The following is a 21,124-nucleotide window of genomic DNA, read 5'->3' as shown; positions in this document are numbered from 1 at the left end:
TATTTATTGGCTATCCTGCTAATTCTGCCTATCACATAGACTTTTCTTCTCACATCCCCTCCCCGCTGCCATTGTCTCTAATTCAGGGACTCAGCTCTTTTCTCCAGTCTTTCCTGTATCTAATCTCTGTACCACACTATGTCTACAGAGAGCTCTTTAACATTCAAATCTAATACTAGTCTTCTACCTGGAATTCTTATAAATAACTCCCCATCATCTACTGGCGGAGCAAGAATATGAATCAGGAAATAAACAACAGAACACATACTTAGTTAAAAAAAAAAAAAGTAAATGATTCAAACAGATAATTATCGGAAAAAGACATGCAAATGGCCACTGAACACATGAAAGTGATAAGACACTTCAGTTCTTGGGGAACTACAGAATTAAACCACAGCAAGACATGACTTCTTTCTTAAGGTTTACAGAATTGAAAAAATTGATGATATCAAGTGTTAGAGAAGGCTTGAGAAAATTTTAACAACGTACTGCTACTGCACTATTGTAAATTTGTAAAGAACATGCATAGTACCTATCAAAATCTCAACTTGCTTATACAATTTGACCCAGCAAGTGCAATTCTAGGAATCCAGCCTAAAGAAGTATTACTATGTGAGCATAAGGTTCAAATTTAAATAGTATAAATAACATGATACGATAGTGGTTAAATCCTGAAGTAGTAATACTTCTGTTAATTATTCTAAGCGCATTATGTGAAAAGGGTAGGACAGTGTTTATAGTACAATCCTGTTTTTCTGAATGAGAACTAAAGGAGTGGAGTGGATAGCCAAATAATAACTAAAAGGAAAAAAAACTTCAGGAATTCTACGTATTAAAACAAAATACTGGGGGAATTTGGTCTAAGCAGGGACGTTAAAAAAAAAAACAGCGGCGGGCTTCCCTGGTGGCGCAGTGGTTGAGAATCTGCCTGCCAATGCAGGGCACACGGGTTCGAGTCCTGGTCTGGGAGGATCCCACATGCCACGGAGCAACTGGTCCCGTGAGCCACAATTGCTGAGCCTGCGCGTCTGAAGCCTGTGCTCCGCAACAAGAGAGGCCGCGATAGTGAGAGGCCCGCGCATCGCGATGAAGAGTGGCCCCCACTTGCCACAACTAGAGAAAGCCCTCGCACAGAAACGAAGACCCAACACAGCCATAAATAAAATAAATAAATAAAAATTTGAAAAAAAAAAAAAAAAAACAGCGGCAACCAAATGATCTGATGCATATGTGTGATTGGGAGCCACACATGTAAAATATTATACCCTAATTCCTATGAAGGGAACATTAAGGTTGTCTTTCTCTACGGCTTTGCCTTTTACCACCTCTCCTCCCCCACCTTAAAGACTGAGAACTGAGTTGCCTATGGTTCTTGAGCCTGTCTTTCAGGCATCCTTCTGTGCCTTGGACAGGCTGTTCCGTCTGCGCAGAATACCCTACCCTCCCTATCAGCCCTTCTCTCTCTCTACTTCCCTTCCTCATCTTTCAACCAAGATCTTCTCTGTGTTTCCATTCTACCTGTAGGAACAGGTTTTGGCATTTCTCTTACAACTTGAACCTGTATATCTTGAATTGAATATTGTACTATTCATTAACTAGAGGGCAAGATTACCATGACCTATATCATTCCTAGGAGAGTTAGGAAACCAGCTGCAGCCAGAAACTAGAACCTCACAGGAAAACGGTTACAGAGCTTTGACCCAGTAGTTTCACATTGGTACAGCTTTGTGCTTTGAAATGCATTTTCAGGTTTCAAGGCTTATTTCTCCTGTTACCACCAGCAGTATAATTCGTATTAAGTTTTCTAACTATTCTTTAATATCTTTACCACCCACTGTATAATTATATAATTTCAAAGATGTTTAGATTTTGTCGCTGTTTACTTAAGCACCCTTATTTTGAATTTTGTGTAGAAAAACCACTTGGTTATTGCAAGTCTGAAATTTTGGTCCCTAACTTCAAACCCCATTTTCACCATTGAAAAGAATATTTCTGTGATATAATTTTGATAGCTTTAGATTTTTTTAAGAATGCAGCTGTCACTGAACAGACTTCATCTCCATTGTAGTGGTGAAGCACATATTATTTTTGCATGATCCCTTTGCTTGCATGTCTGTTTCCCCACAAAAGGGTCTTGAGAGTAGAGATCATGCCTTTTCATCTTTGACCTCCCAGTGATGAGTGTAGTACTTGGTGCACAGTAGATAATCAACTATTTGAAGGAATAGCATTTTGATAACTATTGAATATTAATATTCTAAAAGACCCATCTCTGGATCCTGAGTAGATCTCATTGTTGGACTGCTAATAGTTTTTTTTTTTTTCAAATTTTTATTTATTCATTTATTTATTCATTCATTTATGGCTGTGTTGGGTCTTCGTTTCTGTGCGAGGGCTTTCTCTAGTTGTGGCAAGTGGGGGCCACTCTTCATCACGGTGCGCGGGCCTCTCACTGTAGCGGCCTCTCTTGTTGCGGAGCACAGGCTCCAGACGCGCAGGCTCAGTAATTGTGGCTCACGGGCGTAGTTGCTCCGCGGCATGTGGGATCTTCCCAGACCAGGGCTTGAACCCGTGTCCCCTGCATTGGCAGGCAGATTCTCAACCACTGCGCCACCAGGGAAGCCCTGCTAATAGTTTTTGTATCATGCTTCCAGCATCAAGAATTTGATCAAGAGTTTTATAAAATTCCTCAAAGACTTGATAATGAATCCAGTATAACTATTGAATGTGCCTGTGTACAGTTTTTCCTTTTCTCTTAACATTTAAATTAGAGTATGTTCGATGGGGGACGGTAAAAAATAGATATATTTTATGGTCATTCATTTTGTAGGTAGGATACAAGATGAATATTCCTTAGTACTAGAAGTATTTAGTGTCTTAGACAAAGACATACATTTCCTAAGGATCTTTATATACCCATGTTTCAAAGGTAAAATTTAATTTCAAAATATATTTCTTGGGAATCGTTTTTTCAGATTTAAGTTCGTTGAGATCGAACTCATAAACTTATACATTTATGGTTTATTCAGCATATAAAATGTTTTAATTTATAATTTATGGCTATTTTAAATTGCCTTATCAACATAAAATGAACAAATACCTGTTCTCATGACTAAATCATTATGTTAAAATTTCTTTTTCTGCAGAGATGCCATTGAGAACAACATGGATTTTATGGGATTAATTATAATGCAGAACAAATTAAAGCGAGAAACCCCTGCAGTACTTGAAGATTTGCATAAAGCCAGCATTCGCACTGTCATGGTCACAGGTTAGACTTTATAAAAGGACACAGAAAAAAATCGGGTGTGACTCTTAAAGTTCAGGTTGTCTAATATTGAGGAATGATCAGTTAGTTATAAAAGCATACTTATTACTGTTGATATATAGCTCCATCGAATACCACACTATTATCCTATAACTCAGGTAATTAAATTTATTATATAGTTGCTCCATCTTACATTGCCCTATTTCAGCTCTGAATACTTTTCCAAGATAGAGGACAACTTTACAATACACTTTGGAGGTCTAGCAAATCTGTTTATAATAAGTATAATACACTAGTGAAAGGCACACTGTAAATATTTAACTGTGCTCTTTTTGTTATCTCTCTTTAATCATATATTTCTTATAGCAGTTGTTTTACTCTGCCTTGTGTTAGTTATTTGTAGATTTGTTTTCTCTATTAGAATATAAGATTCTTGAGGGTTAAGAATATGATTTACTTATTTTGAGATTGTCTATAATTTTTAGAACTGTGCCACATACATGGAAAATGATTAATAGATATTTGTTATATTTTTATATATAAGATAGTACATTTATCATTGTGTGTAACAGTGAAAAGAGCCAGTTTTTGGTTTCTTTCTTGACTGCTACATCTAAATGATTCTCCTGGTATTTATCATACTGTTATGATCAACAGTTTATCATACTGTGGATAATATTAGATAATTCCTTTCTTAGTCGTATGAAATCGTGGCAGCTCTTAAAGTGTTTTTTTCTTAGCATATAATCAGACTTAAGATATTCACTTTATGGCATTTACATGTTCAGTAAGACATATGGAAAAGGCTTGTGTACATTTTTATGTTTTAGACTCTGAGATCCATCTAATACCATACTTATTACCAGATAGCTCAAGTAACCAAATTTATTAGCATCCCAGCAGTTCTTGGTTCTCGTGATCCTGCTTCAGAGCACTTTGTCTGTATCACTGGCCCTTGTTTTCCTGCCACGACAGAATATGGCGTTGTGTCCCAAGAGGATCTGTCAGGTCATAGGAAGACACGCTTGGAAATAGTGTGTGGGAATTGAGGGAAGAGACAATAGTGCCCTTCCGTTCTGGCAGCGGTGGGCTCCCCAGACCTTTGCCTGTTTCTCCTGTACATCTGCATTTTCCTCTCTTGATCTTGTCTTTACAGTGTCTTTAGTTTCTTCCTTTTGTGACTGAGAAGTTGTCTGTCTTGCTTCTCTTTATATCTTGTAAAGATTGTATTCTTGTTACTTTGCTTATCTTTTTGTTTTGTGTAATCCTGCTTTTGTAACTCACTTTTCTCTGTGAGGCTACTCTCATATTCTTGTACAGATTACCAGTCACTCCCAGGTCATTTCAACAGTATTTATTGAGCACTGTGCCAGGCGTTGAATGGGTACCACTAGTCCATGACTCAAAAAGATTGAGGCTGTATTTGGCTTTAAAAATTGTGGGTGAGAATGTTCTGAATATTTAGTATCTATGTGCTTTTGAATTATTTGAGGCTTCTTTTGATATATATATATATCCTGATTTTATTATTTTTAAACTCCAAGAGTAAGGACCATACATTAACTTCATTTTGCCCAGCCCAGTAATGGGGACTGTAGTAGATTCTCAGTAAGTACTTGTTGTTTAATGCATTCATGTCTCTGTTGTAATGTTAATGTATTTTCAATATTTTGAAAATTAGGTGACAACATGTTGACTGCTGTCTCAGTGGCCAGAGACTGTGGAATGATACTACCTCAGGATAAAGTTATTATTGCTGAAGCATTACCTCCAAAGGATGGGAAAGTTGCCAAGATAAATTGGCATTATGCAGACACCCTAACACAGAGTAGTGATTCATCAGCAGTTGACTCGGAGGTAATGTCAAGTAGAATTTTCTTTTACAAAACTTGCTTGTTTTAATTTATTCTGAAAAAATCTGCGTTAAAAACACAACAAAAACTCAACAAAAACAGAAGCCTGGGCCATCTCCTCAGAGACTCTGATTCATTAGGACTGGGGCAGATGCAGGTCTCTCAGTGTTTAAATTTTGATATTTAGCCAAAGTTGAGAAGCACAGTTTTAAAGTATAAGAATCCCAAATATTTATCCTATTTTAAAAGTAGTGGTAAACGATGCAAGTGGTCCATAATATTTAGCTCGTGGATCGTTTCAAACCGAAGCTGATATTTAGCCTTCCTTAAGTTTTATTTTTTAAATAAACAATATAGATAGATTACCTTAAAACTGAATTTTCTTTTACTTTCAATACATGTTAAACGTTCAGTTGTCTTGTGTAAAACATCAAATGAAAGAATTTAGTTTTGGATCAAATATATTTAAGATAGGATTGTGTTACTTGGTTTGGCTGAAACAGTGTTCCGAACGTCTTATACGCAGGCTATTCCAATTAAATTGGTCCATGATAACGTAGAGGATCTTCAGGCGACTCGTTATCACTTTGCAATGAATGGAAGATCATTTTCGGTGATACTGGAACATTTCCAAGACCTTGTTCCTAAGGTTAGTGATTCGGGCGACGTATGTGCTCACACGAATACGCTGTGAACAGTCTTTTAAAGAAATCTACATTTTTTCCAGTTGATGCTGCACGGCACTGTGTTTGCTCGTATGGCACCCGATCAGAAGACACAGGTAGTAGAAGCGCTGCAAAATGTAGAGTGAGTATGTGTGGATCTTGGTTTTGTTCTTGTTTTTTTTTGGGGGGGGGGCCCTGCTGCGAGGCATGCGGGATCTTAGTTCGCTGACCAGGGATCGAACCCGTGCCCCCTGCAGTGGAAGCACAGTGTCCTAACCACTGGACCGCCAGGGAGTTCCCCGTTTTTGTTTGTTAATTTTTCATGAATCACAGTTCTGTTTTCAAAACCAGAAAAGTAACTAATATTTCATGTATATAAACTTGTCACCTGTAAGATAGGTAAGTGCCTCTTTAAAAGAGGCTCATCTGCTTATTTATTTAGGTAAAGTACCATATCCAGCATCCCTTTTCTAGGTGATATCCATGAGGTAGAGTTCATTCACTCTTGAATGATAGAAGTGATGTCATACTTTTAGTAACTAATTATGTTTCAAGTCTTTAAGGGAGAAATCTTTACTGATAGCCTTAAAAGTAAGTGTACTAAAGACTAGGCAGGCCCAATCTTTGCTGTTTAAAGGTTAGGAAACTGAGGTGCCAAAATGATAAACTGATGGTTGCCCATCTTGTGACAGTACTGGAGCAGTGACCCAGGTCATTTGACTTTCAGGCTGGTGCTGTTCGCAAAGCAGCATGCCTGTGGTCGTTGTAATGAAAAGATTCATTAGTCCCACTGGGGGAATCTGGGTCTGTCAGCTCTTCAAAATACTGTGCTGGAGGAAATCTTAAGTGAAAAGCTGTATGTTTTTAGAAGTTAATCAAAATCTTAACATAATTTTTGTTTCTTAGTTACTTTGTTGGGATGTGCGGTGATGGTGCAAATGATTGTGGTGTAAGTATAGATTTTGTGATTTGTAGTTCTTTCTGTGGCCTAAATCACATGCACAAAACGCAAGTAATTTTATTCTTCAAACCATTAGGCTCTGAAGAGGGCACATGGAGGCATTTCCTTATCAGAGCTCGAGGCTTCGGTGGCATCTCCCTTTACCTCCAAAACTCCTAGTATTTCCTGTGTGCCAAACCTTATCAGGTAGTAAACATTGAAAAACTTCCCATTATCTTTTTGTAGCTTGCTCTAAGAATATAGAAAAAAAAAAAAGAAGTCATAGAAAGTAATTTGAATTTGTTTTAATGGTATGTTAGTGTATTTGATCTATAACTCTTTAGCAACAGATTGATTGCTACTCCTCATTTCTTCCAGTTCTGCTTTGGCTAAGTTCTTTTGGTAGAAAAGTGCTTTGTTGTAACGGTTGAATGTTGATGTTCATCTGTCAGGATATAATTGTGGTTTTGGAGGAGGCATTTAGAGTACTTGTGTTCACATGCCAACAATTGTTTTCACAGGGAAGGCCGTGCTGCTTTAATGACTTCCTTCTGTGTGTTTAAATTTATGGCTTTGTACAGCATTATACAGTACTTCAGTGTTACTCTGCTGTATTCTGTGAGTACTGACATTGCTAACAGAGATGGTATTTAGTGTTAAGACATTTAAATTAAGATATTGAGCATATATGTTTCAGTTTGAATGCATCCATTAATTGTGGAACTTAAATAACTAGCATCTGTGAATATTCCTTTAGTTTACTGTATTTCGAGTAGCAAATTGAAAATCTCATTAATCTGGAATAGCATTTTCCTTAAGGCCAACAACTGTGGATTCAGCCTTGTGAATGAAAGATGATTGTATTCTTCTTTTGCCTTTAGGGCAGATTGGACATCTTTTTAAGAACTCTTCAAAATGTCAAGCTGTGACATACTTTAGAATTGCAGTTAACTTTGCTATACATTTATAAGGAAAGGCCAGAATGAGAAAAGATGTTTCAGCTGTAGTTTTAGGACTTTTAGGACTTGTATAAACAAGTGATATCCCTAGGTACTCCATAGATTTTGTAGTTGAAGTGATCTCACTTTAGATTTTCCTCTAAATGAACATTGGTGAGATCCCAAGGAGTCTCTGTGAAACTATCCCCTTTTACCATTTGTGGAAAGTATCAGGAGAGGTGGTGTTAGATATTAAGGAAGCTTCAGGATACTAATTTTCAAGAATGTTCAAATTTTGTGAGTAGAAGTTTGTGTTTTCTTTTCGCCAAAAAACTTTTAAAGGTTTTTATTGAATGAATTTTTTTGGAGCTACTTTTTATACTAATATATTAAATTGAATTTTGCAAATATGTTATATTTCACTAATTTAAAGGCAAATCTGTTCAATTTTTAAGCATGTCCAAGTGTCATTTTGAAGTTGTCATTTAAAACCAGGGAGGAAAAATCTAATAAAACCAGGGGGAAATGGTATAAAAGTGGTGCTATAAAAATAGTTCCTGAACGCTAACTATTTTTAAAAAATCCCTTCTCTAGATCTTAAGTAACCTAGGAGACTTCCAGTTTCTCTTCATTGATCTGGCAATCATTTTGGTAGTGGTATTTACAAGTGAGTATTTTGCTTTGTTATTGTTTTTAAAGCATATGAAATTCTAATGTGGCTTATTAAACTTTGGTAAATTTACATGAACAGTTGTAACACAGTGCATATCTCTCCATTTTCCCTGTAAGTATGTTCTTTTATTAGTGGTTGTTTATATTTTGCCCCATTTGTTTTATTCTTTATCCATTTTTTTCTGAAAAATTTTTTTTTTTCTTCTTTTACCGAAACATTTTATTTCAAAGTGATTCCAGATCTATAGAAAAGTTGCAAGTATAGTATGAGGATCTCCCAATATTCTTTACTTAGATTTCCCAAAAGTTTACATTTTACCACATTCATTTGATCATTCCCTCTCTCTATGCATATTATCATTTCTTTTTCTGACTTTTTTTTTTTTCCCCAAACATCTTTATTGAAGTATAATTGCCTTACAATAGTGTGTTAGCATCTGCTTTATAACAAAGTGAATCAGTTATACATATACAATATGTTCCCATTTCTCTTCCCTCTTGCATCTCCCTCCCTCCCACCCTCCCCATCCCACCCCTCTAGGTGGTCACAAAGCACCGAGCTGATATCCCTGTGCTATGCGGCTGCTTCCCACTAGCTATCTATTTTACATTTGGTAGTGTATATATGTCCATGACACTCTCTTACCCTGTCACATCTCACCCCACCCCCTCCCCATATCCTCAAGTCCATTCTCTAGTAGGTCTGTGTCTTTATTCCCGTCTTGCCACTAGGTTCTTCATGGCCTTTTTTTTTTTTTTTTTCCCTTAGATTCCATATATATGTGTTAGCATACTGTATTTGTTTTTCTCTTTCTGACTTACTTCACTCTGTATGACAGACTCTAACTCCATCCACCTCATTACAAATACCTCCATTTCATTTCTTTTTATGGCTGAGTAATATTCCATTGTATATATGTGCCACATCTTCTTTATCCATTCATCTGTCGATGGACATTTAGGTTGCTTCCATGTCCTGGCTATTGTAAATAGAGCTGCAATGAACATTTTGGTACATGACTCTTTTTGACCTATGGTTTTCTCAGGGTATATGCCCAGTAGTGGGATTGCTGGGTCGTATGGTAGTTCTATTTGTAGTTTTTTAAGGAACCTCCATACTGTTCTCCATAGTGGCTGTATCAATTTACATTCCCACCAACAGTGCAAGAGTGTTCCCTTTCCTCCACACCCTCTCCAGCATTTATTGTTTCTAGATTTTTTGATGATGGCCATTCTGACCGGTGTGAGATGATATCTCATTGTAGTTTTGATTTGCATTTCTCTAATGATTAATGATGTTGAGCATTCTTTCATGTGTCTGTAGGCCATCTGTATATCTTCTTTGGAGAAATGTCTATTTAGATCTTCTGCCCATTTTTGGATTGGGTTGTTCGTTTTTTTGTTATTGAGCTGCATGAGCTGCTTGTAAATCTTGGAGATTAATCCTTTGTCAGTTGCTTCATTTGCAAATATTTTCTCCCATTCTGCGGGTTGTCTTTTGGTCTTGTTTATGGTTTCCTTTGCTGTGCAAAAGCTTTTCAGTTTCATTAGGTCCCATTTGTTTATTTGTGTTCTTATTTCCATTTCTCTGGGAGCTGGGTCAAAAAGAATCTTGCTGTGATGTATGTCATAGAGTGTTCTGCCTATGTGTTCCTCTAAGAGTTTGATAGTGTCTGCCCTTACACTTAGGTCTTTAATCCATTTTGAGTTTATTTTTGTGCATGGTGTCAGGGAGTGTTCTAATTTCATACTTTTACATGTTCCTGTCCAATTTTCCCAGCACCACTTATTGAAGAGGCTGTCTTTTCTCCACTGTATATGCTTGCCTCCTTTATCAAAGATAAGTTGACCATATGTGTGTGGGTTTATCTCTGGGCTTTCTATCCTGTTCCATTGATCTATATTTCTGTTTTTGTGCCAATACCAAACTGTCTTGATTACTGAAGCTTTGTAATATAGTCTGAAGTCAGGGAGCCTGATTCCCCCAGCTCCATTTTTCGTTCTCAAGATTGCTTTGGCTATTCGGGGTCTTTTGTGTTTCCATACAAATTGTGAAATTTTTTGTTCTAGTTCTGTGAAAAATGCCAGTGGTAGTTTGATAGGGATTGCATTGAATCTGTAGATTGCTTTGGGTAGTAGAGACATTTTCACAATGTTGATTCTTCCAATCCAGGAACATGGTATATCTCTCCATCTATTTGTATCATCTTTAATTTCTTTCATCAGTGTCTTATAATTTTCTGCATACAGGTCTTTTGTCTCCTTAGGTAGGTTTATTCCTAGATATTTTATTCTTTTTGTTGCAATGGTAAATGGGAGTGTTTTCTTAATTTCACTTTCAGATTTTTCGTCATTAGTGTATAGAAATGCAAGAGATTTCTGTGCATTAATTTTGTATCCTGCTACTTTACCAAATTCATTGATTAGCTCTAGGAGTTTTCTGGTAGCATCTTTAGGATTCTCTATGTATAGTATCATGTCATCTGCAAACAGTGACAGCTTTACTTCTTCTTTTCCGATTTGGATTCCTTTTATTTCTTTGTCTTCTCTGATTGCTGTGGCTAACACTTCCAAAACTATGTTGAATAATAGTGGTGAGAGTGGGCAACCTTGTCTTGTTCCTGATCTTAGTGGAAATGGTTTCAGTTTTTCACCATTGAGGACAATGTTGGCTGTGGGTTTGTCATATATGGCCTTTATTATGTTGAGGAAAGTTCCCTCTATGCCTACTTTCTGCAGGGCTTTTATCATAAATGGGTGTTGAATTTTGTCAGAAGCTTTCTCTGCATCTATTGAGATGATCATATGGTTTTTCTCCTTCAATTTGTTAATATGGTGTATCACATTGATTGATTTGCGTATATTGAAGAATCCTTGCAATCCTGGGATAAACCCCACTTGATCATGGTGTATGATCCTTTTAATGTGCTGTTGGATTCTGTTTGCTAGTATTTTGTTGAGGATTTTTGCATCTATGTTCATCAGTGATATTGGCCTGTAGTTTTCTTTCTTTGTGACATCTTTGTCTGGTTTTGGTATCAGGGTGATGGTGGCCTCGTAGAATGAGTTTGGGAGTGTTCCTCCCTCTGCAATATTTTGGAAGAGTTTGAGAAGGATAGGTGTTAGCTCTTCTCTAAATGTTTGATAGAATTCGCCTGTGAAGCCATCTGGTCCTGGGCTTTTGTTTGTTGGAAGGTTTTTAATCACAGTTTCAATTTCAGTGCTTGTGATTGGTCTGTTCATATTTTCTATTTCTTCCTGGTTCAGTCTCGGCAGTTTGTGCATTTCTAAGAATCTGTCCATTTCTTCCAGGTTGTCCATTTTATTGGCATAGAGTTGCTTGTAGTAATCTCTCATGATCTTTTGTATTTCTGCAGTGTCAGTGGTTACTTCTCCTTTTTCATTTCTAATTCTATTGATCTGAGTCTTCTCCCTTTTTCTCTTGATGAGTCTGGCTAATGGTTTATCAATTTTGTTTATCTTCTCAAAGAACCAGCTTTTAGTTTCATTGATTTTTGCTATTGTTTCCTTCATTTCTTTTTCATTTATTTCTGACCTGATCTTTATAATTTCTTTCCTTCTGCTGGCTTTGGGGTTTTTTTGTTCTTCTTTCTCTAATTGCTTTAGGTGCAAGGTTAGGTTGTTTATTCGAGATGTTTCCTGTTTCTTGAGGTAGGCTTGTATTGCTATAAACTTCCCTCTTAGCACTGCTTTTGCTGTGTCCCATAGGTTTTGGGTCGTCGTGTCTCCATTGTCATTTGTTTCTAGGTATTTTTTGATTTCCCCTTTGATTTCTTCAGTAATCACTTCGTTATTAAGTAATGTATTGTGTAGCCTCCATGTGTTTGTATTTTTTACAGATCTTTTCCTGTAATTGATATCTAGTCTCATAGCGTTGTGGTCGGAAAAGGTACTTGATACGATTTCAATTTTCTTAAATTTACCAAGGCTTGATTTGTGACCCAAGATATGATCTGTCTTGGAGAATGTTCCATGAGCACTTGAGAAAAATGTGTATTCTGTTGTTTTTGGGTGGAATGTCCTATAAATATCAATTAAGTCCATATTGTTTAATGTATCATTTAAAGCTTGTGTTTCCTTATTTATTTTCATTTTGGATGATCTGTCCATTGGTGAAAGTGGGGTGTTAAAGTCCCCTACTATGATTGTGTTGCTGTCAATTTCCCCTTTCATGGCTGTTAGTATTTGCCTTATGTATTGAGGTGCTCCTATGTTGGGTGCATAAATATTTACAATTGTTATACCTTCCTCTTGGATCGATCCCTTGATCATTATATAGTGTCCTTCTTTGTCTCTTGTAATAGTCTTTATTTTAAAGTCTATTTTGTCTGATATGAGAATTGCTACTCCAGCTTTGTTTTGATTTCCATTTGCATGGAATATCTTTTTCCATCCCCTCACTTTCAGTCTGTATGTGTCCCTAGGTCTGAAGTGGGTCTCTTGTAGACAGCATATGTATGGGTCTTGTTTTTGTATCCATTCAGCCAGCCTGTGTCTTTTGGTGGGAGCATTTAATCCATTTACATTCAAGGTAATTATCGATATGTATGTTCCTATTCCCATTTTCTTAAATGTATTGGGTTTGTTATTGTAGGTGTTTTCCTTCTCTTGTGTTTCTTGCCTAGAGAATTTCCTTTAGCATTTGTTGTAAAGCTGGTTTGGTGGTGCTGTACTCTCTCAGCTTTTGCTTGTCTGTAAAGGTTTTAATTTCTCCATCGAATCTGAATGAGATCCTTGCTGGGTAGAGTAATCTTGGTTGTAGGTTTTTCTCCTTCATGACTTTAAGTATATCCTGCCACTCCCTTCTGGCTTGCAGAGTTTCTGCTGAGAGATCAGATGTTAACCTTATGGGGATTCCCTTGTGTGTTATTTGTTTTTTTTCCCTTGCTGCCTTTAATATGTTTTCCTTATATTTAATTTTTGACAGTTTGATTAATATGTGTCTTGGCGTGTTCCTCCTTGGGTTTATCCTGTATGGGACTCTCTGTGCTTCCAGGACTTGATTAACTATTTCCTTTCCCATATTAGGGAAGTTTTCAACTATAATCTCTTCAAAAATTTTCTCAGTCCCTTTCTTTTTCTCTTCTTCTTCTGGTACCCCTATAATTCGAATGTTGGCACGTTTAATGTTGTCCCAGAGGTCCCTGAGACTGTCCTCAGTTCTTTTCATTCTTTTTTCTTTATCCTGCTCTGTAGTAGTTATTTCCACCATTTTATCTTCCAGGTCACTTATCCTTTCTTCTGCCTCAGTTATTCTACTATTGATCCCATCTAGAGTATTTTTAATTTCATTTATTGTGTTTTTCATCATTGCTTGGTTCCTCTTTAGTTCTTCTACATCCTTGTTAAATGTTTCTTGCATTTTGTCTATTCTATTTCCAAGATTTTGGATCATCCTTACTATCATTATTCTGAATTCTTTTTCAGGTAGACTACCTATTTCCTCTTCATTTGTTAAGTCCAGTGTGTTTTGAGCCTGCTCCTTCATCTGCTGTGTGTTTTTCTGTTGTCTCATTTTGCCTATCTTACTGTGTTTGGGGTCTCCTTTTCACAGGCTGCAGGTTCGTAGTTCCCGTTGTTTTTGGTATCTGTCCCCAGTGGCTAAGGTTGGTTCAGTGGGTTGTGTAGGCTTCCTGGTGGAGGGAACTAGTGCCTGAGTTCTGGTGGATGAGGCTAGATCTTGTCTTTCTGGTGGGCACGTCCACGTCTGGTGGTGTATTTTGGGGTGTCTGTGGCCTTATTTTGATTTTAGGCAGCCTCTCTGCTAATGGATGGGGTTGTGTTCCTGTCTAGCTAGCTGTTTGGCATAGGGTGTCCAGCACTGTAGCTTGCTGGTCGTCGAGTGAAGCTGGGTCTTGATGTTGAGATGGAGATCTCTGGGAGATTTTTGCCGTTTGGTATTACGTGGAGCTGGGAGGTCTCTTGTGGACCAGTGTTCTGAAGTTGGCTCTCCCACCTCAGAGGCACGGCCCTGATGCCTGGCTGGAGCACCAAGAGCCTTTCATCCACACGGCTCAGAGTAAAAGGGAGAAAAAATAGAAAGAAAGAAAGAAAGAGGCTATAATATAGTGAAGTAAAATAAAGCTATTGTAAGGCAAAGCTATACAGACAAAATCTCACCCAGAAGCATATACATATACACTCACAAAAAAAAGGAAAAGGGGAAAAATTAATATCTCCTGCTCCCAGAGTCCACCTCCTGAATTTGGGATGATTCGTTGTCTATTCAGGTATTCGACAGATGCAGGTACATCAAGTTGTTTGTGGAGCTTTAATCCGCTGCTTCTGAGGCTGCTGGGAGAGATTTCCCCTTCTCTTCCCTGTTCACACAGCTCCTGGGGTTCAGCTTTGGATTTGGACCTGCCTCTGCGTGTAGGTCGCCTGAGGGCGTCTGTTCCCCGCCCAGACAGGACGGGGTTAAAGGAGCAGCTGCTTCGGGGGCTCTGGCTCACCCAGGCCGCGGGGAGGGAGCGGTACGGAGGAGGCGGGGCGAGCCTGCGGCGGCCGAGGCCGGCGTGACGTTGCACCAGCTCGAGGCGCGCAGTGCGTTCTCCCGGGGATGTTGTCCCCGGATCCCGGGACCCTGGCAGTGGCGGGCTGCACAGGCTCCCGGGAGGGGAGGTGTGGAGAGTGACCTGTGCTCACACACAGGCTTTTTGGAGGCGGCAGCAGCAGCCCCAGCGTCTCACGCCCGTCTCTGGGGTCCGCGCTGATCGCCGTGGCTCGCGCCCTTCTCTGGAGTTCGTTTAGGCGGCGCTCTGAATCCCCTCTCCTTGCCCGCCGCGAAACAAAGAGGCAAGAAAAAGTCTCTTGCCTCTTCGGCAGCTGCAGACTTTTTCCCGGACTCCCTCCGGGCTAGCTGTGGTGCGCTAACCCCTTCAGGCTGTGTTCACGCCGCCAGCCCCAGTCCTCTCCCTGCGATCCCACGGAAGCCCGAGCCTCAGCTCCCAGCCCCGCCCGCCCCGGCGGGGGAGCAGACAAGCCTCTCGGGCTGGTGAGTGCTGCTCGGCGCCGAGCCTCTGTGCGGGAACCTCTCCGCTTTGCCCTCCGCACCTCTGTGGCTGCGCTCTCCTCCGTGGCTCTGAAGCTTCCCCCCTCCGCCCCCCGCAGTCTCCGCCCGCGAAGGGGCTCCTAGTGCGTGGAAACCTTTCCTCCTTCACGGCTCCCTCCCACTGGTGCAGGTGCCGTCCCTATTCTTTTGTCTCTGTTATTTCTTTTTTCTTCTGCCCTACCCAAGTACGGGGGGAGTTTCTTGCCTTTTTGGAGGTCGGACGTTTTCTGCCAGCGTTCAGTGGGTGTTCTGTAGGAGCAGTTCCACGTGTAGATGTATTTCTACTGTATCTGTGGGAAGGAATGTGATCTCCGCGTCTTACTCTTCCGCCATCTTCTCCAATCCCCTGAAATATTTGAGAATATGTTTGTTATCATGACCCTTTGCCTCTGAATGTTTTAGTATGTATTGCCCTAAACAAAGTCAATTTCTTACACAGCTAAACACAGTTATAATGATCAAGAAATTTAACACATACAATTTTACCTAATCCATACCCATATTCAGGTTTTGTTATGTGTTCCAATAAGGTCCCTTCTGCCTATTTCCCCCCCTAGTCCTCTAGCCCAGGATCTAGTCTAGGCTCATAAATTTCATTTAGTTATCATATCTCTTTTGTCATCTTTAATCCAGAATAGTATGTCAGCCTTTTGGGGGGGCTTCTTGACGTTGACATTTATGAAAGAAGATAATCCAGTTATCTGAGTTTGTCTGATGTATTCTCATTAGACTCAGGCTATGCATTCTTGGCAGGAATACCAAAGAAGTGATGCTGTGTCCTCCTGAGTACATCATATAAGGAGACAAGATGTTGATTTGTTTCAGTATTGGTGATGTTAACATCAAAATAAATAATAATGGTAATGAGATATGATCTATTTAATCAAATGAAAATTCATAAGTCCATACTGGAAATAAATAAGTGATTGGGAGAGAAGGGAAAGCTCTTCCTTACAGTAAAATGGTAAAATGCTAACTAATAATACAGAAGGAATGATTGGCTTATACTATGGAAAGACCCTTGTCTTACTGACATCTTAGGCCGGCTACATCTTCGCTGTGGGGGACTACTGTGTATGTCATAGGATGCTTACCAGTATCTCTGGCCTCTACCCACTGGATGCCGGTAACACTCCCCCATTTGTGACACCCAAAAATATCTCCAGACATTGCCAGATGTTCTCTGGGGGCCAAAATCACCTTGGTTGAGAGCCACTGAGTTTGACAGTCTTTAGTGGATGCTACAACTAGTGAATGAAAGTTGATAAGGAACAGGATTTTTACAGAGTCTTAGTATCTTTCTACAAATTACTTATTAATTACAAAGAGAAAAATAGAAACGCTACAGTGGAGAAACTTGGTGGACCACCTTAATAAGCGATCAGAGCCTTTTTTTGTATGTTACTGTTATGTTTATATAGCTTCAAACCTTTGTTAGTATCTTCTTAAGAGGAGGAAATATGTATTATTTTAACTGTAGCTTTGCAATTAAAGATTCAGAAATAAACATACAAGGGTGGTGATGATATATGCTAATATTTACTATTCTTTTTACTTGTACTAGTGTTTCCTTTGAACTTCAATAGACTAATGTAAAAAGTGCTCCTGAGCCATTTTTGAAAAAGCCTAAATTGTTTACTTTTACAGATTATTTAGATATGTATAGCATCTGGCTTGTTTTTTGGACATTTTTCATGCTAAATATTTGTTAGAGAAAAACTGGTTTTTTTTTTTTCCTAAATGTTCCTAAATGAATCTGACAGATGAATTTAGATATAAACCTTTCTTCTCTTTCTTCTCAACGTAGTGAGTTTAAATCCTGCCTGGAAGGAACTTGTGGCACAAAGACCACCTTCAGGTCTTATATCTGGGGCCCTTCTCGTCTCCGTCTTGTCTCAGATTATCATCTGCATTGGATTTCAATCTTTGGGGTTTTTTTGGGTCAAGCAGCAGACGTGGTATAAGGAGTCGCGTCCACATTCAGAGTAAGTTGGTCAATCCATTAAAAAGTATGTGTAAAATGTATGTAATATATACGCATGCAAAAATAAGTTTAAAATTTATGTAAAAATTGCATGCAGCTTGACTAAGCACTTAAATAATTTGGCCTGTATTTGACTTTATCTGTAGGAGGGTGGTTAGGCCAGGTCCTAATAATCACTACCAAGATGGAGACATTGGACCAGTTTCTTAATTTGCAGCTGAGCCTGGCTTTCCTTATCTGTAAAATAAGAAAGTTGAAATTAATCACTAGGGTCTCTTCTAAACCCAGAATGTTTGTGTTCCTAACTTCTCTAACCCCAGTTTGGGAAATGACATTTAAAACCTAAAAAAATTTAAGTAAAGGTATTAAGTGGGTCTTTTATTTGTTTATGGGCAGAGTGTTTTCCAGTTCACAAATTATGATAGCATTATTTTAATTAATTACACATAGGTAAACACAAGGTCTGTTTACCTTTACTATGCTAATATTACTCTCCAAATTTAAAGAATGGGGAAAGGGTTAAGTAAGAGAGACTTATTAATTAATGAAGTTTCTTACTTCTAATTTTTTAATTGATTGGAATGTGACTAGAAAGAAAAACTGGTTTCCTTTGGGAAACATATTGTGTTTACTAATATAAAATCTTTTGTGTGTGTTTTAGTACACAGGAAGCTTTTAATACAACAGGAAGCCTATATGGGAATTCTTCACATTTGTACAATGAAACCAATCCTGATAGACATAATATAGAAAATTATGAAAATACCACAGTGTTTTTTATCTCCAGTTTTCAGTACCTCATAGTGGCAATTGCCTTTTCAAAAGGAAAACCCTTCAGGCAACCTTGCTACAAGAATTGTAAGTTTGGCATTTATTGTGATTCCCATCCTGCTTCCCTTCTTTAAAAGTAATGCAAGAGTAGAGTTAAAACTGTCCTTTCAAAGTAAAATAGATCTTCACAAGTAGAATGAACCTAGTGATTTAGATGTTTACTGTCTTGTTTTATTCTCATGGTAGCTGCCACCCTAAGTTTAAAATTAAAGCCAGCAGTTCTAAACATTCCTGGTTTTCACATCCTATTACTTCTGGCTCCAACTTTTATTTTTACAGCCCATTGCAAAGAGAGTTAGAATTAGAAGCAGGAACAGAGGTTCCTCAGTTGGAACAGTGGGTATTATACTTTCCTTCTGGGTGGTCTGCATAGCACCAGCTGTCTTTTCTCATTTTTGACACTGTTCCAGCCAGTATTCACCTGGAATTCTTCATTTCTGTCACCTTTGCATCCACCTCAGAAGGGGCCAGTAGGATGGAGGCTTGTGCCTATGTAAGCTTGTCTGCCTGTGGCAATAGGAGATAGCATTTTGTTTGATCACAATTAGGGTTTTGGGGGAAAAAACTTATTCACTATATGTAAATTGCTGGTTTTAAAAAATTGAGGCTGTACTAATTAATATATGGAATAACTTAAAATTTTTTTTCACATAAAACTGTAGACTTTTGCAGTATCTTGGGATGAGTAGTAGTTATTCTTGTGCTGTAAAGAAATGCCAGTGTTCTAGTTGGCAGAATGTCAGGCCACAGGTTTTGGTGTGATACAGGGGTGATAACTCCTCACATCTCTATCTCATGTTAGAGTTAACAAAGCATATTCACATATGTTTTCTTATTTAGTCTTTACTTCTACCCTCTGGTTTGTAGGGAAGGTGTTATTACTTTATATTTTGGACAGGTAAGACTGTTTAAAAATATAAGTGCTGATAATAATTGAAATCTGTTTTTTCTTTTTTTTAAAAAAGAACTGATATTTCTTATCTAATAAATGGAGGCTGTATTACTGAGAATCATATTAAAACCATGGGGGACAAAAAGCCTTGCATAGAAGGTTTATCACTGTACTTTTAAGAGAACTTCGTAACTTAAGTTACCTTATTATAAGGTGAACTGAAAACATGTATATCAACCTTAATTATTATTTTTAGTTCAATATTTTTAAATTTTAAGGAAATATTGAGCATGCCCAGGGGTAGCTAAAACATCTATCAAAGAACAAAACTTTCTTTACATGAAGAAAACTGGTGTTCAGACTGGTTGATAATAAGTAAGACAAGCTGCACCAGGAAAGTTAATTTAGAGGTCTAAGTAAATCCACCCTATCCATACTTCTCCAGTTAAGAAAAAGAGAGAGACTATTAGTTGCCTATTTTTTAAACACATCTTTTATATTATTTTGGAAAACTTCCAAAAAAATTAGAGGCTCATATGTTTTGATTTCCTATTTAATTTCAAATTGATTTAAATAGACTCAATTGTTGATGGCTGGACTGTTTTGTTTTTTTTTAAACGTGTTAAAAATTATATTTTAATAGAAATATAGCCACAAAACCTTTGTCCTTACTATAAGCAGCTTGTGCATGTCTGTCAGTGCATACAGAAGCGCATGCTGTCATTAAAACATGCCTCCCGGAAAATACAATAGGAACAGGAAAGTCAGCGTACACATACTTTGCTGATTTTCACATCCTGTCTGTCTGTCTTTCTGTCATTGAAGTCCCCTGATCTTGGAATGTAGTAAAGAAGGAAAAGTAGAGAAGAAAGTAAGAAATGACAGAAATAAAGTATTACTGTATAAAGTGATATACAATGTAAAGTGTAAATATAGATGGAAAAGAGTGGGGAAAAGGTTAAGGCTTTCCTAGAGCTGACACTAATTAGCCTTTCCTTTTGTCCTGCACAGTAGACAGTTAACAGGTCTTCACTGGGACCTGCTAGTTGCTCTTCTCAATATCTAAACAGTGTAATGTATTCAGTCTATCTTGAGGTGATTATTTTTAAGAATTAATCTCAATCTTAGGCATTTAAGGCATTATAGAGTTTTTTTGCTGTCTTCTAGTGGTTCAGTTTGAATCTAAGTAAAACCTTATTTCAGCCTGTGGTTACCCATTTTTAACTTTAGCTTAGCCCAGTTATATTTTCCTGTTTGACTATGCTATCATTTCAGGGGCCATGATCATATGGACTTAGTTCTAACACTCTCTCTTAACTAGATGTGATTTCTTGAGATCTGGCTTCAATTTTTGCTACAGTTTTTTTTTTTACTTGATCCTTATAACTTACTGCATGTGAAATCCAGGTTCTTTCTCAGTTTATGAAGGCATTATTACTGACATGCCAGTATCCTTCCTGTTCAGGCCTGTGTATCTTTTGCCTGTTCATCTGCCATGCCTGAATTGGTTGGAGCAGATACCTAGAGGCCCTGCAGAATAAGGTGGCCTTTTAAAGACAAGTAACTGAGTAAGGAAGGAGGGAATAGGAGTACGAAAGACTTGAAATCTGTGTTATAGATCAGGCAGTCCTGGTTAGTATTTTCGAGGAAGGAACAAGAGAGGTATATATCAGAGCTATGGACAAGTATTGCGGATTTATTTACTCTATGTAGGTTTTTATTTTTGAGTCACTTAACTAAGGGGAATATGAAGGAAATCCTTTATGGTGCCTTATTTTGATGCCATATTCCATCAAAAGGAACTGGTATCATTAGAAGAACAATTCTGTGATGCCATAGCTGGGATGTATGTAATAATAACTTAAATCTACAGTTTCCTCCAGGATCCTCACCGTATCCCCATTTTATAGTTAAAATAATTTGACTCTGAATGACTCGTTGATGTTCACATAGCTTTGTGGCAGCATCTGAAATAGAAGCTAATTCTTTAACTTGTGGAACATTCTCCC

At 38.1% G+C, this 21,124-nt stretch overlaps 1 protein-coding gene across 7 annotated transcripts in view; it reads left to right on the top strand.

The window, feature by feature from the left end:
* The window catches only part of ATP13A3 (ATPase 13A3), an 86,685-nt gene that overhangs the window by 45,630 nt on the left and 19,931 nt on the right, over window positions 1-21,124 (top strand). For 5 of the 7 annotated variants that reach the window (XM_057545159.1, XM_057545160.1, XM_057545156.1 and 2 more), the window contains 10 exons: window positions 3,147-3,271; window positions 4,950-5,125; window positions 5,648-5,770; window positions 5,849-5,928; window positions 6,693-6,735; window positions 6,824-6,933; window positions 7,248-7,344; window positions 8,259-8,331; window positions 17,216-17,393; window positions 18,054-18,250. In XM_057545159.1, coding sequence (XP_057401142.1) covers window positions 3,147-3,271; window positions 4,950-5,125; window positions 5,648-5,770; window positions 5,849-5,928; window positions 6,693-6,735; window positions 6,824-6,933; window positions 7,248-7,344; window positions 8,259-8,331; window positions 17,216-17,393; window positions 18,054-18,250 — 1,202 coding nt within the window. The remainder of the gene's footprint in view (window positions 1-3,146; window positions 3,272-4,949; window positions 5,126-5,647; window positions 5,771-5,848; window positions 5,929-6,692; window positions 6,736-6,823; window positions 6,934-7,247; window positions 7,345-8,258; window positions 8,332-17,215; window positions 17,394-18,053; window positions 18,251-21,124) is intronic. The other 2 variants (XR_009008113.1, XR_009008112.1) reach the window with 1 other exon arrangement.

Source organism: Balaenoptera acutorostrata, chromosome 4 (assembly GCF_949987535.1).
Source record: "Balaenoptera acutorostrata chromosome 4, mBalAcu1.1, whole genome shotgun sequence".
Lineage (NCBI taxonomy): Eukaryota > Metazoa > Chordata > Mammalia > Artiodactyla > Balaenopteridae > Balaenoptera > Balaenoptera acutorostrata.
Note: the sequence above shows the minus strand (reverse complement) of the source record. Positions and strands in the feature narration are given on the sequence as shown.